At 36.1% G+C, this 22,595-nt stretch overlaps 1 protein-coding gene across 1 annotated transcript in view; it reads right to left on the reverse strand.

The window, feature by feature from the left end:
- CFAP47 (cilia and flagella associated protein 47) overlaps positions 1–22,595 on the reverse strand; it is a 409,569-nt gene that overhangs the window by 382,007 nt on the left and 4,967 nt on the right. Inside the window, 2 exon segments of the mRNA XM_031936608.1 lie at positions 2,544–2,682; positions 9,586–9,701. Coding sequence (XP_031792468.1) covers positions 2,544–2,682; positions 9,586–9,701 — 255 coding nt within the window.

The following is a 22,595-nucleotide window of genomic DNA, read 5'->3' on the forward strand; positions in this document are numbered from 1 at the left end:
GTTCCTTTCATGTACATACCAGAGGTTATCAGGTTCTTCTGTATATCTGAATCTACAAAATGGAATGGCATACGTGCAGCCTAATCCACTGTCTTCAGGAAACAATAAAGTTGTAAAACAATCTCATGAATTGACCTCCGAAAAAACTCAATGGTATATTCATATTGCCCATTATTTAAATGATTTGTATGGTTACCTCTAGCTCTCAAATTCTGAAACTATTTTCTAATTCTTCTCATCTCCCAAGTCCAACAGCTAATCTTATCCCCATCCTTACACCTCAATTCCTTACAATCTAACGTATCTCAGTAAAACCCACTGCTGGCTAGGTGTGATCTCACACCTGTAATCCTAGCACTGTGCGCAGTCAAGGAGGGAGGATTGCTTGAGTCCAGGAGCTCGAGACAAGCCTAGGCAACACAGTGAGACCCTATCTCTACATCAACAACAACAACAACAACAAATTTAAATAGCCAGGCATGGTGGTACACACCTTTAGGTCCAGCTACTCTGGAGGCTGAGGTAGGGGAATTGCTGGAGCCTGGGAGGTCGCTGCTGCAGTGAGCCGTGATTACACCACTGCATTCTAATCAGGGTGACAGAAAGAGATCCCATCTCAAAACCAAAACAAAACAAAAATCCCACTTCTTTGCTGAAATAAATATTTCCCCATTAAACTTCACTTCTCAGATGAATTTCAATTCTCTTTGGGAATTGCTCTTTCATTTTTATCCCTCTCTGGCATAAATGCAATCTTTCACTTTAGGCCCATCAGATACCACAGATAACTGACTACTCCACAACTATCACCTATGCCCTTATATTATGCTATATCCTATAACGTTGGGCATTGAATTGCTCCTCCCTAAGCTTCCTTGATACCATAATTTCAAGGTTTTCTTTTAACTCACTCAGGCCCCACCTTCTCACACTTCTAAGACTGGGACCTTTTTCAAACTTGATGAATAGTTAACATGAATAGTAGTGTTTTTTTTCTCTTACTCTTTCTCACTCTACTCTCCTACTCAAATTTATTCTCAACACTTCTGTTTCTTCTACCACTTATACACTGATGATCTTCAACCCTATACAGGCTGAGTATTCCTAATATGAAATCCATAATGCTCCAAAATCCCAAACTTTTTGAATGCTGATATAAAACTCAAAGGAAATCCTTATTGGAGCATGTTGGATTTCAGAATTTTAGATTAAGGATACTAAACTAGTAAGTATAATGCAAATATTCCAAAATCTAAACAAAATTGAAATCTAAAACACTTCTGATCTCAAGTATTTTGAGTAAGGAACACTCAATTTGTACATCTAAATCAAATTTCTTTCTGGGACTCAAGATAATGTAATAAGCCCCAGCCAGCTCCACCAGGAATCCGAGAAGTAAAACCATTCCAACATATCAAAACCGAATGTAAGATCTTCTCCCATAACCCTGTTCCATCTTTTATCTTCCTTTGCTACAATCAGTCACCAAATCCAGTCAAATCTACCTCCATAGCCTATCTCCAATTTGCACACTTCTGTCAGTCTTCTCAGTTGACCTTACCTCAGACCTTTGTCATTTGTCCTCTTGCTTTACTGTAATTTCTAGTCAAGCTTCTCACTCCACATTTGTACTCCCTGGTCTGTTTTGCATACTGCCACTAGCATGGCCTTTCTAAAATACAAACTAATCATGACACTCTCATCTTAAAACCCCCCTAAGACTTCATAGCCTTCACAATAAAACCCAAGCTCCTATAAGGGCTCACACCTCTTTATCACATATTTATGACTGATCTTCAGTAAAAAATGTATTTTACATTCCAATGCTGGAATACACACACACACACACACACTCCACAGATGCATTCCGATATTTTTAAGTCGTTTGTTAAAAATACTGGTGATGGCCCATTATATTGATTGCACATTCTACCAATGAATTAAGACATACCGCACAAAAACGCTGGACTACAAAGCCCTTCAAACTCGACCATTCCATTCAGTTTTTCTGGTCTTGTCTCCTGCCACTCCCCACCTCCATCTTTTTAATTCTACATTGCCAAAGATCCCTTGGTGTGCAATACTGTCTTTTTGCCTCTAGGATTTCCAGTATGTTACTTGCTCTGCCTGAAATCCCTCCTCCTATGCTACTCCCATCACTAACTCCCACCACCCCTACACACACACACACACACACACACACACACCCCAAATCACATCACTGCTCTTTGCCTGGCTAATTACTACTCACCAATAAGTATTTGATTCAACTATCACCTTGTTAGTGGAGCCCTTCCTTGGTCCACTCTCTCACCTCAATGAAATTCAAAATAGAAGATCCTGTTATGTGTGTACCCATATGCCATCCTCTAGTTCTTCCCATTTCTTAAAAGCCTACTGCTTGGCAAATAGTAGAGACTCAATGAACAATGCTGAATGAAAGAACAAAGGAGCTAACATACGATCAAAGTCACATCTGAAGGGTTAAACGGGAAAGCATTGAGATTCGTATTAGAATTTTTAGAACCACAGTAAATACTCACATTGCCTCTTCATCTACAATTCTTGGGTAGTCTGCACAGAAATCTACTTTAATAACCACTGATGACTTAGCATCCACAATACCACTAGTTGGAAAAATGAGGATGGGTAATTGGCCGCAGTATTCTGTCTTAAATATGCCTGTAGGGAATAAGAGCAGTTGGTTTACATCTGGACCCTTACAGTGTTGCATGCACACTCTCCGTAGGGGACCAACATACTTCACAGAGTAGATCAAGCTTGCCTAACCCCTGGTCCATGCACCACATGCAGCCCAGGACGGCTTTGAATGCAGCCCAACACAAATTCATAAACTTTCTTACAACATTATGAGATTTTTTTTAGATATTTTAAGCTCATCAACTATTGTTAGTGTTAGTGTATTTGATGTGTGGCCCAAAACAACTCTTCTTCGTCCAGTGTAGCTCAGGAAAGCCAAAAGATTGAATACCCCTGGAGCAGATGGTCTACAGTGTACCAAGAATTAAAGCTTTAATTGTAAGTCCAATCTCTGAGGTCACCCAACAAATATGATCCTGTTGTTAGAACTCAACTCTCACCAATAGTTAAAATTATCTGCTTACTACGTTCAGACATTTATGTTAAGAGCTCTGCATAGGTTATTTAATTTCCATAAATAATCTATGATATAATATTTTCAATCATTACCTCCATTTTATAAGAAACAAGACAGAAGCTTTGAAATGATGAATGACTTGTTCAAAGTCACACAATCACTGTGGTAGATTAGCTTGTTGACCACAATTCTTCACCTTTTTCCACATTTGTATCTTTGCCCTATTGTTCCAGAGTTTCTCACTGCAGGTCTGTGGATCAGCTGGGTGACTCTGCTCCACATTTACTCATTCTAGGGCATGGGCCAAAAGGACAGCAATTACTCAGGAGAAACACTTCCTACTTCCCATGGTAGAAACGCATCTAGGTTGGAACTGGCATGCTGTCAATTACACCCACATGTTATTAGCCAAAGTAAATTACATGATCAAGCCCCTTGACTTTGGGAAGTGTTTCTCCTCAGTAAATGCTGTCCTTTTGGTGCATGCCCTAGAATGAGCAAATGTGGAGCAGAGCCACCCAGCTGACCCACAGACCTACAGTGAGAAATAGAACGGGCCCAGTTGCCTCAGCTTGAAGCAGAGCACCCAGATGAGCCCAGCCTAGATCAGTCAAGTTCCAATCAATCTGCATACCCATGACCACATGATCAATTACAAAATAACTGCTGTTTGAATATATTTTAGAGTGGTTTGTTATATAGCAATAACTACTACAGTTAGTAACTAACTAATGAAGATGAGATTTTCACTTGGATATTTCTGACCACAGGCTAATACTTATAGTTATTATCATTCCCTAGGAGATGAATTTATCCAGTGCACGCAGGATAACAGCAAAGGGGATTGGTTTCTGAAATCAAATGGCATATGAGAAGGAAGGTACAAAGATTCTTATTCTGAAAGCAGAAATGGTTCATAATTTATGGTAATGTTTTGTGCCTACATTAGAGCATGCGGTCCTTGAAATCAGATACAATCTCTTTTTCATGTCTGTGGTTGCAGTGCCCCACACACTGCTTAGCACTAAGCAGTACTTAAAGTATGGCCAACAAATAGAAGCAGCCAATCACTAGTCCCTTTATTATCATTATAACACAAATGAGCATGGTGCCAAAATAAACAGCTTTGCAAATTCTGAATTCACCAGTCTTAAATCACATCTGATGATATTTTCCAAATGTATTCATTTAATTTAGGAAAACAAAATGTTAGCACAAAAAAAGTAATGAAAATATTAAAAAGACAATATTTGAAAATGCAAAGTAACTAACAAAATTGATCAATTCAATCATTTCATAGATGTGCTAATAACATATTTGAAGTTACTTTTCTATCATAAAATAAATCAAAAATATATAAAATTATATCCATTTCAAATAAATAGGTATTATTGACTCCATTCTGTAAGAAAAGAAAAGGTATATAAATTTAGTTAAGGCTGAGTCAGTGAAAAGCTTCCCATATTGTAACCACTTAGACATAATTTGACAAAAGAGTTTAAGTGAATATTTCAAAAACTTATTCAGAAGCAACACAAAATACGAAAGAATACTCTTTAATTTTCTAAATATGTTTAAATTGCAGGTATGACAACATTACTATGTCTTATTTAACTTTAATATAAAAACCATTTGCTTGGCTTTTTAAATTGGTAACAACAGAAGCAAGAGCATCATCCTAAGAGAAGAGAGTTACTGAAAAAAAGAATGTTGGCCAGGTGCAGTGGCTCATGATTGCAATCCCAGCACTTTGGAAAACTGAGGTGGGTGGATCACTTGAGGTCAGGAGTTTGAGACCAGCCAGGTCAACATAGTGAAACCCCATCTCTACTGGAAATACAAAAATTAGCCGGGCGTGGTGGTGCACACCTGTAATCCCAGCTACTGGGGAGGCTGAGACAGCAGAATCGCTTGAACCTGGGAGGCGGAGGTTGCAGTGAGCCAAGATCATGCCACTGCACTCCAGCCTGGGTGACACAGTGAGACTCTGTCAAAAAAAAAGAAAAAGGAAAAAGAAAAGATAATGTTACAAATGGAATATTTGTGATCAAGTTTTCATTTCTTCTCAGATATGGCACTAGGTAATGTGTAGGAAATAAATTAAAAAGGAAGTAACATCAGGAAAATAATTTAGGTTAATGTAGTTATTTGGCAAGGGAAGATAATGGCTTTTTGTAAAAAAGTGGCATTGGGCAGAGAAAAGTAGGATTACTGGCTTAATTATGAAGTGAACAGATAAGATTTACTAATTGACTAGGGAGGTAGGAAGTGAAAAAGAGAGAGGTGTTGAAAATTTTGCCAAGTTTCTAAACTGTCCAAATACATAGTGGTAACATTCATTGAAAAAGAAAAAAGAAGTATTGGGGGAAGCTGTTAAGTTTGAGAAAACTGAAGGATACCCACAGGATTGTATACATCTGGGAGTAGTCAGTGAAATAAAAGGAAAGGAAGTGATGGTCCAAGGAGAGTACCTTGACTGAAGAAACATAAGAGTCTATGGCAAACCTTAGGAAACATTCACATTTAATACATGACAAAAAGGAACACCAGTCTAGGAAAGAGAATTGAAGAGGGGAGAGGTGGTAGAAAAATCATAACTATAACATAAGTAGCTAATATTTCCTGAAAAGTTATATATGCCAGAGGGTGTGCTAAGCATTTTATTAATCATCACCACCATTAGAGGAGGAAGGTACTATCTTTATCTCTAATATGTAAGTCAGACAATGGATGTTTCGGAAGCGCAAATTCCTTACCCAAGGCCTCCCAGATAGTAAGTGATGCAACTAAGATTTGGGCCCTGTTCAACCTCACTTCAGGACCTGAGTTATTAATTAGTATTCTATATAAGAGAGTAAGTTGTCACAAAAGCCAAAGGGCTTTGAATTGCTTTCGTTTTGTTTTCCCAAGAAAGTGGCAGTGACCAACTATGTCAACTTTTGCCAATAAGCCACATAAAACAGACCTATAGACTTGCCCACTGATAAGACTTAGTGGGAGCATATAAAACATAAGGGTGCCCACAGCTATAGCTGAGATGAGGGGCCCCTCACACAAATCTGTGTGATTTTTGAATCTGGATTGTTCTATCTTCTCTGGAGAAGCAAATTAGACACTGAGTGGTGCAGTATACATGGTTACGTTGTCTATACTCCTTGAAAAAAATTTTAGGAACTGTTAAGCAGATTTTTGTCTCAAAGTATCTGTAAGATCAAGCTAGGGTAACCAGAGTCTGTAGTTCTATAGAATGCTATTAAAAATCAATTGTCATGTAACCAAGGCTATTGCTATTTCCTATGATTTTTAAAAATTCCCTTGGTTCTAAACACACCAAATATGTATGAGGCTCCACATGTTTCCAAATGACTAATTTTTAGAGACTCTTCAGAATGCTTGTATGGATTTAACAGATTCCTTCTGGGTTTAATCATCTTTCATTAAAAGCTTCGTGGTTCTTTAGTGAAACTCCGAGAAATCACTAAACCAAATAAATTATGAATATGTTAAAATATATAATCCTATAAATTAGGGTTATGTTATGCATGAAGAATATATGGAGATCCCATGGCATCAGTTTCCAAAAAAAAAATTGAAGACAAGAATTATGCACTGAGAATAAGTAGGGGGTGCTTTTGTCAGTTACTACGGAAGATCCCCAGGACCACTTCTGGGTTTGGTACAATTTGACAAATTTCCTGGCTTACAGACGATTCCAGGATATTTTAGACAATGAAGCAGAGAAATAATGCTGCTAATTAGGGGAAAAGGCAGAGTGGGCATTAAGAGCAAATGAAAGGTCATATACTTTGGACAAAGTAGACCAAATAAACCTAAAGGATGATAAGTTCTGAGGTAGATGTTCAAACTCAGAAATGATGTGTAAGGCTCTCACTTAGGAATTTGAGAGACTGTTCCATGTTATAATACTGTAGTAGAAAAAGTCTACTCAACATTCTCCATAATGTACTTATTTCACATTGGATACCCGTATCAAAACATCTCATGTACTCCATAAATATATACACCTACCATGTATCCACAAACATTTTAAAAAATAACAAATAAATAAGCATGCTCACATTAAGGAGGAAATAATTTCAATTCAAGGCATGCTAAATTAATAATTTCTTTTTCTAATCTTCAGTGACAAAAGCTGAGGAACAATAGTGGCATTATCAAACCATAAAATCATAAAAGTAAATATGGAATGTATTAACCTACAAAGTACTAACATTAGAGACACCATAGAGAATGGAACATGTCTTCAGAAAGAAAAGATAAGCACTATTTTGTACAGACAGGGGTAAACTTAGGAATCATTTTTATAAAGGATGAGGAAACAAAAGTTATTCAAAAACATATGGCTAGATCCATGGATGTTTACTCCATAAGGGGCTATGAAAATAAATCATCAAGGAGTTTTACATACATAAACTTTGTGGGTCTCTAAAAACAAAGGTCATAACTGCAGTGATACTACCAGAGAGAGAAAACAAAGATGTACAAATGTTAAATCTGCCAAGTGTTGAGTTTTAAATATCCTATTAGGTATATATACAAATTTGTAAGCATTTGAACTTTGACTCTAAACCTACAAAAAATTCAGCATATAAAATGCTTTTTAAAAATGTTAAAATCAACTTTGATGGCTGAATCTATTTTCAAAACGTTTTTCTTCATAAACATACATTGCTATTATCATGAACATGTATATATTTTGCTTGTAGATAATAAGGACTTTACGACACTTTATAGGCACTAGCTACTCTGAATGTAATGTACACTATCAATTTTGATAATAGTAGAAAAAATAATCTGATCTGACTCCAAGCATGTGGGATAAAGTCAACACTAAGAAAATGTAATTCATTGATAACAATTTGTTTCAGTTTGTAAAGTAATAGCCATTAACATTTCACAGTACTCAATTATAATAACCCAACCAAGTTATTACAAATACTATAAACACATAAAATACTAACAAAATCCTAATAGTCATTGTGCATTATTTTTCCTAAAACATTATGTATTCCAGTACACAGCTTAATTGTACTTATTCTAATTTATTGAGTAAAATTATATTAAATATTCAATGAAAAGTAAAACCATATTTCTTTTTTTCTTATAGAGAGCTTTCATATGAAATAAAACTGTACAATTTGGTGAGATTTTAGAACAAAAAGGGAATATATTATTGCTATCAAAACATTGAAGGTTATTGAACAGACAACAGTTAAAAGAAATTCTGGAAAGCAAAATAATACAAATAAAAATACCTTAATTAAATATCAGTGCTCTAAAATATAACCAGAGAGTCTAAAGGATCATATTGCCCATATCACTTGCCATAAGAGACTTCCTCCTTAACACTCGAGTCAGGCTACAAACGAGCCTAATATTCTATAATCCCACAGGCATCAGACATGCACTAATTTAAAAACCAAAGCATGGAAAGTGAGATGAGTAACATCCAGTGTGGAACAGTTGTGAGTTCTATTCCTTTGTATCCTAAGAAGAAATCAGTAAACTGACAGACTGACTTGGTCTTCATAATTCCCAATGCTCAATCAGGTGGCCCCAGAGAACACTCTCGGTTAGTGGAAAAGAGGCTTGGATTTAAGACCTACTTTATATATTCAACAAACAGTCTCAGATAGAAATGCTCTCCCTGTCTGGAGCTAGTCCCCATTTTAGATTGGGAGAAATGGCAATCTTGCAACCCCACATGCCACTGACTCAGGAGACTGAAGGGATAAGCAATCCTGTGCTTACTGTATGCTATCAGTTTAAAGTGTACATGAATGTACACACACACACACACACACACACACACACATACATCCTTATGTAAACTCTTATGCCACAGTAAGAATCCCTGGAAATAATTCAATCTGGAAAAGAGAGAAGCATTTATTCTTTCAACAAAAAAATTAGTAAAAGCCTTCTAGGCAGTTTGATGTTAATTCAAAGTTGAATATGATTGAGAAAGAAGACAAATATTTATTAAGCATCTATGATGAGCCAAGTAAAATACCACAATTCAAAATATGTACATAATTCACCATCGTACATTTTGTCAGGCCCAGTTTATAAATGAGGAATCTCAACTTCAAAATCCTTAAAAACACTTGCCCCAGATCACACAACTAATAAGGCACTGTGCTCTAATTCTATCTCTGAACGATATAATTTCTCTGACACTATCCTGCCCCCTATCCTGAGGGACATCACCAGTCATTTTCTGATTGTATTAATCAGGCTCATAAGGAGGAAGGTTCATTTTTTTTTTTTTTTTGAATTGTTGCCTATCAGTCTTTTACAGTAATACTATTAAGGACTTTGGTTTTGAGCTATTTCAAATGATAGACTTTTTTCAGTTAAATTAGGTAATCTATTACACAAAGTATAGATTTCAAATAATACCAACTCTTCTAAAAGTGTAAGTAAATATGACAGGAAGCATTTACCTGGAGCTTTGCCATGGTTTTTGATAGTAACCTCTTTAGAATACACTTTACTATTGGCAACCAATGTGCCAAAATTAACTACTGATTCAATTTCCAATTTACAGGATGGAATCAACCTAGGGAGGAGAAAAGAAGGCCACATAATTAATTAAACAATCATAACAGCCTGATCGTTAAATATGTAGGGGAATATAGATGGACACTTATGTCCTTAAAAGACATTTCAGTTTATTTACAAGTCTACTGGTGGCATATTTTTCAATAAAAGGAATTATGAAATAAAGAAATGCAAACAAGGTAATGGGTTACATTTTTAAAAAAGAAATGAGATTTTATGCATCTAAGTGCATGGTATGCCATCCCAAATAAATAGTTTGAATGTTTCCAAATCTTATGAAATAAAAGAATGCAGTGATGCTGCAACACATCATCTAGGGTCTAAAACAAGATGTAAGTACAAAATGATACAATTTATTTTTCATATGTATTTCTAAAAATTCACTGTAGCATATTTGTAGCATGGGTTCATACAAGTTTTTAAAAATCCATTATCATCTTACATACAAACCTCATAAAGTTACATACATTTTCTATTTGGCTAGACATTCATGGTTAAAAAGTACCCCCAAGTTTATCATCCTGTTTTGGATGTAGAAAAAGGTCTTAAGAATAATTTCTTAGGAATCTCCACACTTCACACACACACGGGGGGGAGGGGAGAGAGAAAAAGAGAGATGGAGTCTACTTCAGTGTTAAGATTTTGGTAATATATAATGATTTCTCTGTGTCTCCATTTTACTATCTCATTAAGTATATTTGCTGACACAAATAGAACAAAGAGGTCTATACAGATTTTGTTTTCTCAGTCCATTTTTCACAATTCCTCTCCCATTTCTTTATACAAAAGGAGAAATAGATGTCGTCTTTTCTTAATTTAATGCTGATGCATTGCTTTGGAGTGGAAACATCTCTGGGACACCAAACTAAGGGACAATCGAAAATATTGGTATTGATATTGATAAAGTGAGTGACTGAAATGATTAGGTAACAAATCTATTTACATAAACGTGTTTATCCAATTTTCTTTCATCAACATTAAAAGAGGGGAATACAACTGACTTAGCTGACACATTGTTAAAAATAATACTTGATAAACAACTGCTGTAATTTTACCCTATAACTTTACAGAGTTGAAAAAATTGAGAGACATTACTACAATAAAATCCTTTCATTCCAATCTACTCATTATGGAGAAAACTTCTCTCAGCATCCATATCAAAAAATTTTAAATGGGGATAAAATGCACGTGGGATTCACATAAGCAATAAGTAACTATCATCCATAAACATGCTAACTAAATAAAAGTTTAAAATGCTCCATTCACCTGATTATAAATATTTCCAGTAATACTTTGCTTTTCTATTAAAAAAACTCGTCAAACTTAGTTTGATACATGGAGTTTAAATAAATTTGTATTAATAATAACATTTTAAGAACTGTTAAAAATATGCATGGATTTATGACTATAGAAAGTATATTTAAACACATATCTGTTTATCTGTTTACGCAATACACACACATATGTTCATATGTACATATACATATATAGACATAAACTATAGACAAATTGCCTATGCACTTTATTCCTGGTGATCATGAAAAAAAACTTCTATGCATAAAAATGTAATACATTAGGATGTGATGCTGTGGTGACAAATGGAATGGAGCTACAAATTTAAGAGGAAAAGAGAAGAGGTAAATTTTTCACCTGTTAACATATTATTGATATTTTCATTCTACTGGATACATTTTTAAAAGGCATATAAGTATCTTATTTTTAAATAGTAACACTTACTATATATAAGTCATTACCTCTTTACAAGTGTTCAAACTAATGATGAAACTCGTAGATATTTTTAAATATAAAAGAAGGTCATAGTTTTGGGAGACATATGAAAAAAAGCTCTGAAAATCACTAATTATATCATCTACCAACTAGGGCACTTTTGTTAGTCCAGGTTGATGTGCGAAAACGTAGAAATCAAACATGTAATTTCTCTGTGTTCTTTCTTCTTTTTTCAGGGTTCACTCCACAACAAATAGAAGGATCATTGCATGTCTGACCCATATACAGAAAATCTAAAGTAAAAATAAATGTGCTCACTCCAAGACAGTTTTTTAAATCACATCCCAGTCATGCCATTATGGAGTAGTTCAGATCCAGTTGGTCTAAGTTTATTCACAAAACATTCACTGAATATATACAATTTAGATTATAGAAAAAAATAAAACTCTCCTGGACCTCAAGAATTTTACAATCTAATGGAGAGAAACAAACAAATACAAACTTCTGGTCCAGAAAATATAGCACAAACCCATTTTTTCCTGTTCCTTCTACTAAACACAACTATAAACCCTGAAAATGGTACACGAGGCAAGCAAAAGAGAATGATGAAAGGTGGTGAAAAGGAGAGCTGGCTGATTTAGAACTCTGGGACTGCAGAAACAATAGCAGCAGGGTGTCTTACAATTCCCCCACCAACAGAGAAAGGCCACGCAGACCCAGTATTCTTTGCCTGCTGACCTAGTTAGAATCATTCTTTTTCTGGATCAAACAGGAGCCCCCCTGAACACACCAGGTGAGCCAGACAATGCCAGCCTGGGGATCAATTAAGAGGTATACCAATCATAAGTGACAAGGGGAAGCACTCTCCTTCTACTCCAGGCCTGAGATCCTGCAGAAGAGGAGTTCTCTTTCTCAGGAGTTCACCTCCTGAGAAAAGGAGCTTTCTGTCCAAAAGCACCAAGGTAGTTTGGGGAAACCAGGAAAAAAAAAAAAAAGAAAGAAAGAAACGAAAAAAAAAAAAAAACAGCAATTGCAAGCAGCTAAGTCTCTTTGTCACTGCTGGCTCAAACCTCTCCTTGATCACTCAGAGACACCTGGAAAGGTGAGCAGGACCTGCAAGAGATCTAGATACAGCAACTGGCCCAGTACAACAGACTTCTTTGCCCCATAAGTCAGATTTCTCTATCTGCTCAGAAGACCTGGGCAGCCAGAGGGGTATTTGTATAGGGTTCTTGCCACATTTCTCCTCTACCAAGAGACATGGCAGTCAGGCCTGAGAAAAAAAAAATTGCCTCCACTCCTTCAGGAAGCACCAACAGAAGACAGTGGGAGCAGTAGTGATAACACATAAACAAAATGGATCAAAATAATACCGCAAACATACTGAAAACTAAATTGTCATCACAACCACAGCATACAAAATAGGCTAAGAAAAACATGCTGAACATAAATGGGGTGTGTGCCTGTTAAAATAACAGATTTAAATAAGACCCAGAGTCTCCTAACATAACAGAAAAAAACATTTAGCATTCAATCAAATATCACTTGTCATACCAGGAACCAAAAAAATAACAATTTTGATGAGAGCAGACAATCAACAGATGTCAACCAAGATGAACCTCAGGTTGAAATTGTCGGGCAAGGATTTTAAAGCAACTGACAAAAATGCTGCAACAAACAATTTCAAGTTTTTTTTTTTTTTTAACTAATGAATAAATAGAAAATCTCAGCAAATAAATACCAGTTATAAAAAAGAATCAAATGGAAATTACAGAATTGAATAATACAATAACCAAAATAAAAACATAGTGATGAATACAATACCAGGATGGAGATAGCAGAAGATAAAATGAGTGAAAAGGAAGCTAGATTAATAGAATTCAACCAGACTTGACAGAGACTGAGACAGAAAGAGAAAAAAATGAGCAAAGTCTCAGGGATCTGTGGGACAAAACAAATGATCCAATATTTGCATCATTAAAGTCTCAGAAGAAGAGAAGAAAGAGAAAGGGGCTGAAATAATAGTTAAATGCTAATAATGGCTAAAACTTCCAAAACTTGGCAACAGACACTGACATACAAATTCAAAAAGCTGAGTGAACCCAAACCTGATAAACTCAAAGAAAATCATGTCAAGGCATATCATAATTAAACTTTTGAAAACAAAAGATAAAAACAAAAATCATGAAATCAGCCAGAGAGAAAGAATGTGTTCCATATAGAGAAGCACCAAATTAAATGAATGCACGTATCATATCTGACGCCATGGAGTCCAGAAGGAAGTGTCACAATATTTTTCAAGTACTGAAAGAAAAAGAAAACTGTCAACTGAAAACTCGATATCTGTTAAAACTATGTTTGATAATGAAGGGGAAATACAGACATTAGACAAAGAAAAACTAAAAGAACTTGTCACTAGCAAACACACCCTTAAAGATCATCTAAAAACATTCTTCAAGTGGGCAGAGCAAGAAGGCAGAAGAGAAGGCTCCATCTATCATCCCTCCTACAAGGATACCAATTTAACTACTATCTATATGACAAAAAAAAAAAAAAAAAAAAAAGCAACTTCGTAAGAACCAAAAATCAGGTGAGCACTCACAGTACCTGGTTTGAACTTCATATCACCAAAAGAGGCATCCAAGAGTGTAGGAAACACAGTTTCCTTTGTCACCCCTCCCCAATTCCCGCAATGGCAGCATGGCAAGGAGAGAGAATCTATGCATTTGAGGGACGAAGAGCACAGCAATTGTGAGACACTGCATGGAACTCAGTGCTGCCCTGTCACAGCAGAAAGTAAAACAGGGGAACTAAGCTGATGCCTGCCCATGGGGGGAACATTTAAACCAGCCCTAGCCAGAGAGGAATCACCTATCCCAGTGGTCACGACTTGAGTTCTAGCAAGCCTTGCCACCATGAGCTAACATGCTCTAGGACCCTAGATAAACTTGAAAGGCAGTCTAGGCCACAAGGACTGTAACTTCTAGACGAGTTCTAGTGTTAAACTGGGGTCAAAGTCAGTGGACATCGGGAGACACACAACCTAAGACACCAGCTGGTGTGGCTAGGGGAGTGCTTGTGCCAACCCTTCCCCAACCCTAGGCTGCACAGCTCATGGCTCCAAAAGAGACCTCTTCCTTCTACTTGAGGAGAGAAGAGGCAAGAATAAAGAGGACTTTGTCTTGAATCTTGGATACCAGCTCAGACACGGCAGGATAGAGCACCCGTCAGAGGTGTGAGGTCACCTTTCCAGGCCCTAGCTCACACAAGACATTTCTAGACACACCCTGGGCCAGAAGGAAAGCTATTGCCTTGAAGGGAAGGACCCAGTCCTGGCAGGATTCATCACCTGCTGACTAAAGAGCCCTTGGGCCCTGAGTAACCAGCAGTGATACCTAAGTAGTATGCCATGGGCCTTGGGTGACACTTGGAAATTTGCTGGCTTCAGGTGAGATTCAGCACATTCCCAGCTGTGGTGGCTACAGGGCAAGACTCCTTCCACCTGACATAAGTGGAGGGAAAAGTAAAAGTGTTTTATCTAATACCTTAGGTGTCAGCTTGGCCACAGAGGTACAGAACACCAAGCAGGCCTTTGGGGATCCTGATTCCAGGCCTTAACTCTTGGATGGCATTTCTGGACCTGCCCTGGGCCATAAGTGAGTTCACTGCCCTGAAGGATGAGTCCCAGGCTAAACAACATTCACCACAAGCTGACTAAGGAGACCTTTGACCTTAAGAGAACATTAGTAGTAAGCTTGGCAGTACACCCTGTGGGCCAGTGGTGGTGGCAGCCATAGGGTGAGGCTCCTCTGCCTCTGGAAAGGGAAGGAAAGACTGGGAAGAACAGTGTCATGTGGTTTGAGTACCAGCTCAGCCACAGTACAATAGGTAGACTTCTAAGGTACTTTACCCCAGTCCCTTGTTCCTGGATGGTACCCCTGGACCCACCCAGAAAACTCTCCAGAACATTAGACTGAGCAAAGATTTCTTGAGTAGCACCCCACAAGCACAGGCAACCAAAGCAAAAATTGGCAGACAGGATCACATCAAGTAAAAAAGTTTGTGCACAGCAAAGGAAACAATCAACAAAGTAAAGAGACAACCCACAGTATGGGAAAAATATTTGCAAACTACACATCTGACAAAGGATTAATAACCAGAATATATAAGGACCTCAAACAACTCTCTAGGAAAAAATCAGTAGTTAAATTTAAAAATGGGCAAAAAGTTTGAATAGACATTTCTTGAGAGAAGATATACAAATGGCAAACAGTCACATGAAAAAGTGCTCAACATCGCTGATCATCAGGGAAATGCAAATCAAAACTACAGTGAGATATCATCTCACCCCAATTAAAATGGCTTTTATCCAAAGGTTAGGAAATAACAAATGCTAGCAAGGATGTGGAGAAAAGGTAACCCTCACACACTGCTGGTAGGAATGTAAATTAGTACAACCACAAAGCAAAGGAGAACAGTTTGGAGGCTCCTCAAAAAACTATAAACAGAGCTACCATAAGATCCAGCAATCTCACTGCTCAGTATATACCCAAAGAAAGGAAATCAGTGTATTGAAGGGATATCTGCACTCTCGTGTTTATTGTAGCATTATTCACAGTAGCCAAGAATTGGAAGCAACTCAAGTGTCCATCAACAGATGAATGGATAAAGAAAATGTGCTACATAAACACAATGAAGTACTATTTAGCCATAAAAACTGAGATCTAGTCATTTACAACAGCATAGATGTAACTAGAGGTCATTATGTTAAGTGAAATAAGCCAGGCACAGAAAGCAAGCATTCTATTTCTCTCTTATTTGTGTGATCTAAAAAATAAAATAATTGAACTCATGAATATAAAGAGTAGAAGGATGGTTACCAGAGGCTAGGAAGAGTAGTTGGGGGTGGGAAAGAAGGGGGAGGGTTAATGCATGCAAAAATATAGTTAGAAAGAATAAATAATAAGACCTGGTATTTACTATCACAACAAGGTGACCATAGTAAAAAATAATTTAATTGTACATTTAAAAATAACTGAAAGACTGTAACTGGATTATTTGTAACACAGGGATAAATGCTTGAGGTGATGGATACCTCATTTACCTTGATGTGATTATTAGTCATTGCATGCCTGTATCAAAATATCTCACGTAAACCTTAAATATATACACATACTATGTACCCATAAAAATTAAATATGGCCAGGTGCAGTGGCTCATGCCTGTAATCCCAGCACTTTGGGGGGCCAAAGTGGGCAGATCACAAAGTCAAGAGACCGAGACCATCCTGGCCAACCTGGTGAAACCCTATCTCTACTAAAAATAAAAAAATTAGCTGGGCGTGGTGGTGTGTGCCTGAAATCCCAGCTACTCGGGAGGCTGAAGCAGGAGAATCACTTGAACCCAGGGGGCGGAGGTTGCAGTGAGCCGACATCGCACCCCTGCACTCCAGACTGACGACAGAGTGAGACTCTGCCAAAAAAAATATACATATTAAATATAATAAAGTTCTTCAGAAAGTCAGGAAATAATAAAAGAGAGAATCCTGGAGTATCAGAAAGAAAAAAAAATGGAGCAGGCTGGGCATAGTGGCTCACACCTTGCGGGGCTGAGGCGGGAGGAACATTAGAGCCCAGAAACTTGAGGTTGCAGTGACCCATGTTGACACCACTGAACTCCAACCTGGGCAACAGGAAGACCCTGCCTCAAAAAAGAGAAAGGAGGGAAGCAAGGAAAGAAGAAAGGAAGGGAGGGAGGGAGGAAGCAAAGAAGGAAAGAAAGGAGGGAGGGAGGGAGGAACAATGGAAATAGCAAAACACTAGCTACATACAATCAGCTATATTTTTTCTCATAAGTTTTATAAATTATATTTGATGATGAAAACAAGAATCATAACACCCTTAGATACTCAAGATAGTAATATTTAAAAGTAGGGAAAGAAAAAAAGACTTGGATGGAAATGAAGCTTCTACGCTTCACTTAAAGTGACAAAATGTTTATGCCACTAGAATATTATATCACGTATGTATATTGAAATACCCAGAGAAACCACTACAATAATTATGCAAAGAGATGTAAAAAACAGTATAAATACATCAAGACGCAATCCTAAAATAACCTTCAATTAACCTACAGGATTGCAAAAATGAGAAACAGAAGTATGAGAAACAAAGAGAACAATGAGAAAACAAATAATAAACAAGCAGACAAGTTATAGCATATACAAATTAACTTCAATATAAATAGTCTAGATACAACAATCAAAAGACAGAGGTTGAAAATATGGGGAAGGGAACCATTGCCCAACTATATGTTGCTGCTTAGAAGAAACTCAGCTTAAATTCAAGGCCATAGTAGGGTGAAAGTAAACAAATAGGAAACAACATAGTATTCAAATTTTACTCAGAAAAAAAGTGCAAAAAGCTACATTAATATATAATAGAGGCTTCAGTGCAAGAAAATCACCATGAACAAAGAGGGATATTATATATAATAAAAGGATCAATCTAACAGAAAGGAATAATGATCATAAATAGGTCCATAATAAACCTGTGGAAATTAACACACTTTTAAATAATCCAGGAGTCAAAGGGAAAGTTTAAAAAAATTAAATACATAAAACTGAGTCAAAATAAAAATATAACATATAAAAATTTGTAGGACACAGCTAAAGCAGTGCTGAGGGTCATTTATAACATTACATGTTTACATTAGAAATGAGAAATTGTCTCAAACTCATTGTCTAATTTCCAATATCAAAAACTAGAACAAGAGCAATATTAATTCAAATCAAGCAGAATAAAAGAAATAATAGAGAGCAGCAATCAACAGAATTTAAAATAAAATGATAGGAAAGTCAACGATAGAAAGCTGATTCTTTGGGAGAAAAATCAATAAAGTTGATAAACCACTAGCAATACTTTAAAAAAGGACAAAATACACACATGTTCAACATCAGAAATGAAAGAAAGGGTATCACTACAGATGCAGCGGCTTATTATTTATTTTAAAATAATAAGAAAAAAATTCTAACAACTCTAAAATAATAAATTTGACAACTTAGAATTGGAAGAATTCCGTGGAAATCAGAAACTACAGTAACTCAACCAACATAATAATATAGGCAGTATGAATAGCCCTATAAGAATTAAAAAACTAAATTCATAATTTAAAACATTCTGAAAGAAAAATCTCCAGGCCAGACAGTTCCACTAGAGAATTCTACCATTTAAATAATTGCTATCAATATTAAATAAGTTCTTCTAGAATACAGAAGAGGGAGCATTTCCAAATTCATTTTATGAGGCTGGCACTATCCTGATAGCAAAACCATACAATGACAATAAAAAAAAGCAAACCAATCAATCAATCAAACAAACTATAAACCAATATCACTAATAAACTTGGACACAATAATCCCTAATAAAACATGAGCAAATCAAAATCCAGAATATATAAAAAGAATTGATACATGATGAGCCACACTCTGACACCCAGGCTGAAGTGCATTGGCATGATTTCAGCTCACTGCAACCTCCACCTCCCAGGCTCAGGTGATTCTTGTGCCTCAGCCTTCCAAGTAGCTAAGATTACAAGTGTGCACTGCCACACCCAGCTAATTTCTGTATTTCTAGTAGAGACGAGGTTTCTCCATGTTGGCCAGGCTGGTCTCGAACTCCTGGCCTCAAGTGATCCGCCTGCCTCAGCCTCCCGAAGTGCTGGGATTACAAGGGTGAGCCACCGAGCCCAGTTTCACCACTCTCACACAACATAATACTGTAAATTCTAGCCATGGAAATAAAGCAAGAGAAAAAGGTAAAAAGCATATACTTTGGAATGGGAAAAAACACACAAATGAACTATCCCTGTCTGCAGATGACACAATTATCTACATATAAGATGGCAAAGAATCTAGAAAACATACAAAAACCTCCTAAAAAGGGAGTTCAGCAAGGTTAGAGGATACAGTGTCAACAAACAAAAATCAATCACTTCTCTGTATATAGCAACAAGGAATATGCAGTAACCAAAATTAAAAACACAATATTATTTGCAATCACTCCAAAGAAAATGAAATAGTTATATAGTTAACAACACATATAGAGAATCTCTGTGCTGAAAATTACAAAATACTGATAAAAGAAATCAAAGAAGACCCAAATAAATGGAAAGACACAGCACATTCATATTTGGGGAGACTTACCATAGTAAAGATGTCAATTTCCCTCAAATTGATCTATAAGCTAAGCTCAATTATTCTCAAAATCCCAGCAATAATTTTTTTTTCAGGCTCAGAAAGATTATTCTAAAACTTACATGGAAAGGTAGAGATATTTTGATAACTAAACTAATGGTGACAAAGAATAATAACACGTGAAGAATTACTGTACATGATATTAAGAATTACTATATAGCAAAGGTAATCAAGGTAGCATGATGTTGGCAAACGTATGGATACACAGATGAATGGAAAAATGCAGAACACAGAAATAGACCAATGCAGATTATGCTGAAGTGATTTTTATCACGGGCATACAATTCAATGAAGGAAAATAGCTTTTTCAACAAATTTGGTCGGAGCAATTGAACATCTATAGGCAATAATTAGAACCTCAATGTAAACCACACTTTATACAAAAATTAATTCAAAATATATCATAGACTTAAATGTAAAACTTTAAAAGTTAAAAATAGGAGAAAATCTTCAACCATTATGATCAAGGGTTAGGCAAAGAGTTCTTAGACTTAACACTAAAAAGCAGTACTAATTTAAGGAAAATTGATAAATTGGACATCATTGAACATCATTAAAAAAAACGCTTCTGTTCTACAAAATACCCTGTTAAAAGGATGAAAAGTCAAACCTCAAACTGGGAGAGCATATTTGCAAGCTACATAACCATCAAAAGGCTTGTATCCAGAATATACAAAGAAATTGCAAAACTCAATAATAAAGAGCAGTGTAATCAGAAAATAAGAAAAACACATTAACAGAGATTTCACTAGAGAGGGTACTCAGATGGCAAAGAAGCACCTGAAAATATGTTGTCAACATCATTAGTCATCGGGGAAATGCAAATTAAAACTATGGAGAGATTCTATTAAATATCTATCAGAATAGCTAAAATTTTTAAATAGTGATGAAAGCAAAAAATACTGGCAAATATATCATCCAAGTGGATTACTCATGTATCACTATTTGAAATGTAAAATGGTATAGGCGCTCTGAAAAGCAATTTGGGATTTTCTGTTAAACAAAATACGTAATTACCATGTGACCCTACAATTACACTCATGAGCATTTATCCCAGAAAAAATAAAAACTTATGCTCACACAAAACTTGTACAAGAATATTAAAACAGCTTATTTGTGATAGCTAAAAACTGGAATCTGTCCCTTTGTTCTTCAACAGGTCAACTGTTAAACAAATATATATATATGTATATATATATCATAGAATACTACTCAGCAATAAAAAGGAACAAAATATTGATACATTCAACAACTTGGCTGAATCTCCTGCAAGATTTTGCTGCAAGAAATGTTGCTGCAAGAAAAAAACAGAAGGCTACATAGTATGTGATTCAATTTATGTAATATATTTGAGATGACAAAAATTTTAGACAACAGATTAGCAGTATCCACAGTTTAGGGATTGTGGGTGTGAGGCAGAAGGGAAGTAGATACAGTTGTAATAAAGCAACAGGAGGGATTTCCTTGTGGTATTGGAACTGTTCACTATCTTGACTGTGGTGGTGGATACAAGAACCTACACAGGTGATAAAAAATGTATAGAAATTGATAACACACATGCACACACATATACACACACACACACACACCCCTTCCTTCAACCTTATCCATCACACCAAAAGAAGGGCAGTGCTCTCCTTATATTGCAACCGTGGTGAGAAATAGACTTCTGATGAGAGAGGGCATCAGAAACAAGAAACAAAACTCTGGAAACAAGAAAAAAATCTGTTTTCGAGGACAGAAGCATCTTCAACCTATCTCTCCATACATACCACAAACAAGCAAATCTGAGTGCCACTCATAGATAAGTCAAAGTGCAGAATGCATCCAAAATGGCTCTACTTAAATTGCAAAACACAAATTAAATATTTATACTGGGTTAATAGCTTGTTTTTTTCCTACCATGTGTCTACTGTTTGATTCCTATGCAAAATGGGATGATGTGCTAAATCAGAACTTCTCAACAACACGAAGAAACAAAATAATTGAGGATCTAAATTTAGCTCATAGAAATGAAAAAGAAAGAGAATTTTTTTTTTTTTTTTTTTTTTAGACAGGGTCTTACTTTGTCACCCAGACTGGAGTGCAGTGGTGTGATCTCAGCTCACTGTAGCCTCTACCTCTTGGGTTTAAGTGATCCTCTTGCCTCAGCCCTACAAGTAGCTGGGACTTATAGGCAGGCACTACCACCCCCAGCTATTTTTTTTTTTTTTGTATTTTTTGTAGAGGTGGGGTTTCACCATGTTGCCCAGGCTGGTCTCCAACTCCTGAGCTCAAGCGATCCACCCACCTTGGCCTCCCAAAGTGCTAAGTACTAGGATTACAGGCATGAGCCACCGCACCCAGCTTGAATAAAAGGGAATTTTTTTAAAAGGTATATATCTAATACCATGTAATCAGCAGAAAATATTCCAAATTAATTCTGTAGGTGTTGGGAAAATAGAGAAAAAGAAAACACCTATGGAAACCACATTTTGCCGGGGAAAAGGAGGATCACACATGTATGTATATAAATAAACACTGTAAATTTTAACACTAATTTTGATAGATAAATTTACAATGAACAGAAATATACTTTTTAATATTAAAAAACAACAAATGAATCATCATTCATCCTGGTCAAATAAATAATTTGTAACAACCAAGTCAGTCACTTAGCTCTTTTTTATACTCATATCCATCCACATTTTTCAACCAGTCTCAGAAGAACAGCATTTTGACTTTTTTGACACCAAACATTTGCCTAATTTAAAATTTAGTGACGTGAACCTGACAATACTTTAAAATTAACTTAAAATGTGAATACAAGTTTGCAAAAATCCAATTATTAATACATTCAATTGTCAAATGTTGTTATTTTAATAAAAAGAGAATGAGGTTTCATTTCTTTTTTTTTTTTTTTTTTTTTTT

This window comes from Piliocolobus tephrosceles, chromosome 12, assembly GCF_002776525.5.
Source record: "Piliocolobus tephrosceles isolate RC106 chromosome 12, ASM277652v3, whole genome shotgun sequence".
NCBI lineage: Eukaryota > Metazoa > Chordata > Mammalia > Primates > Cercopithecidae > Piliocolobus > Piliocolobus tephrosceles.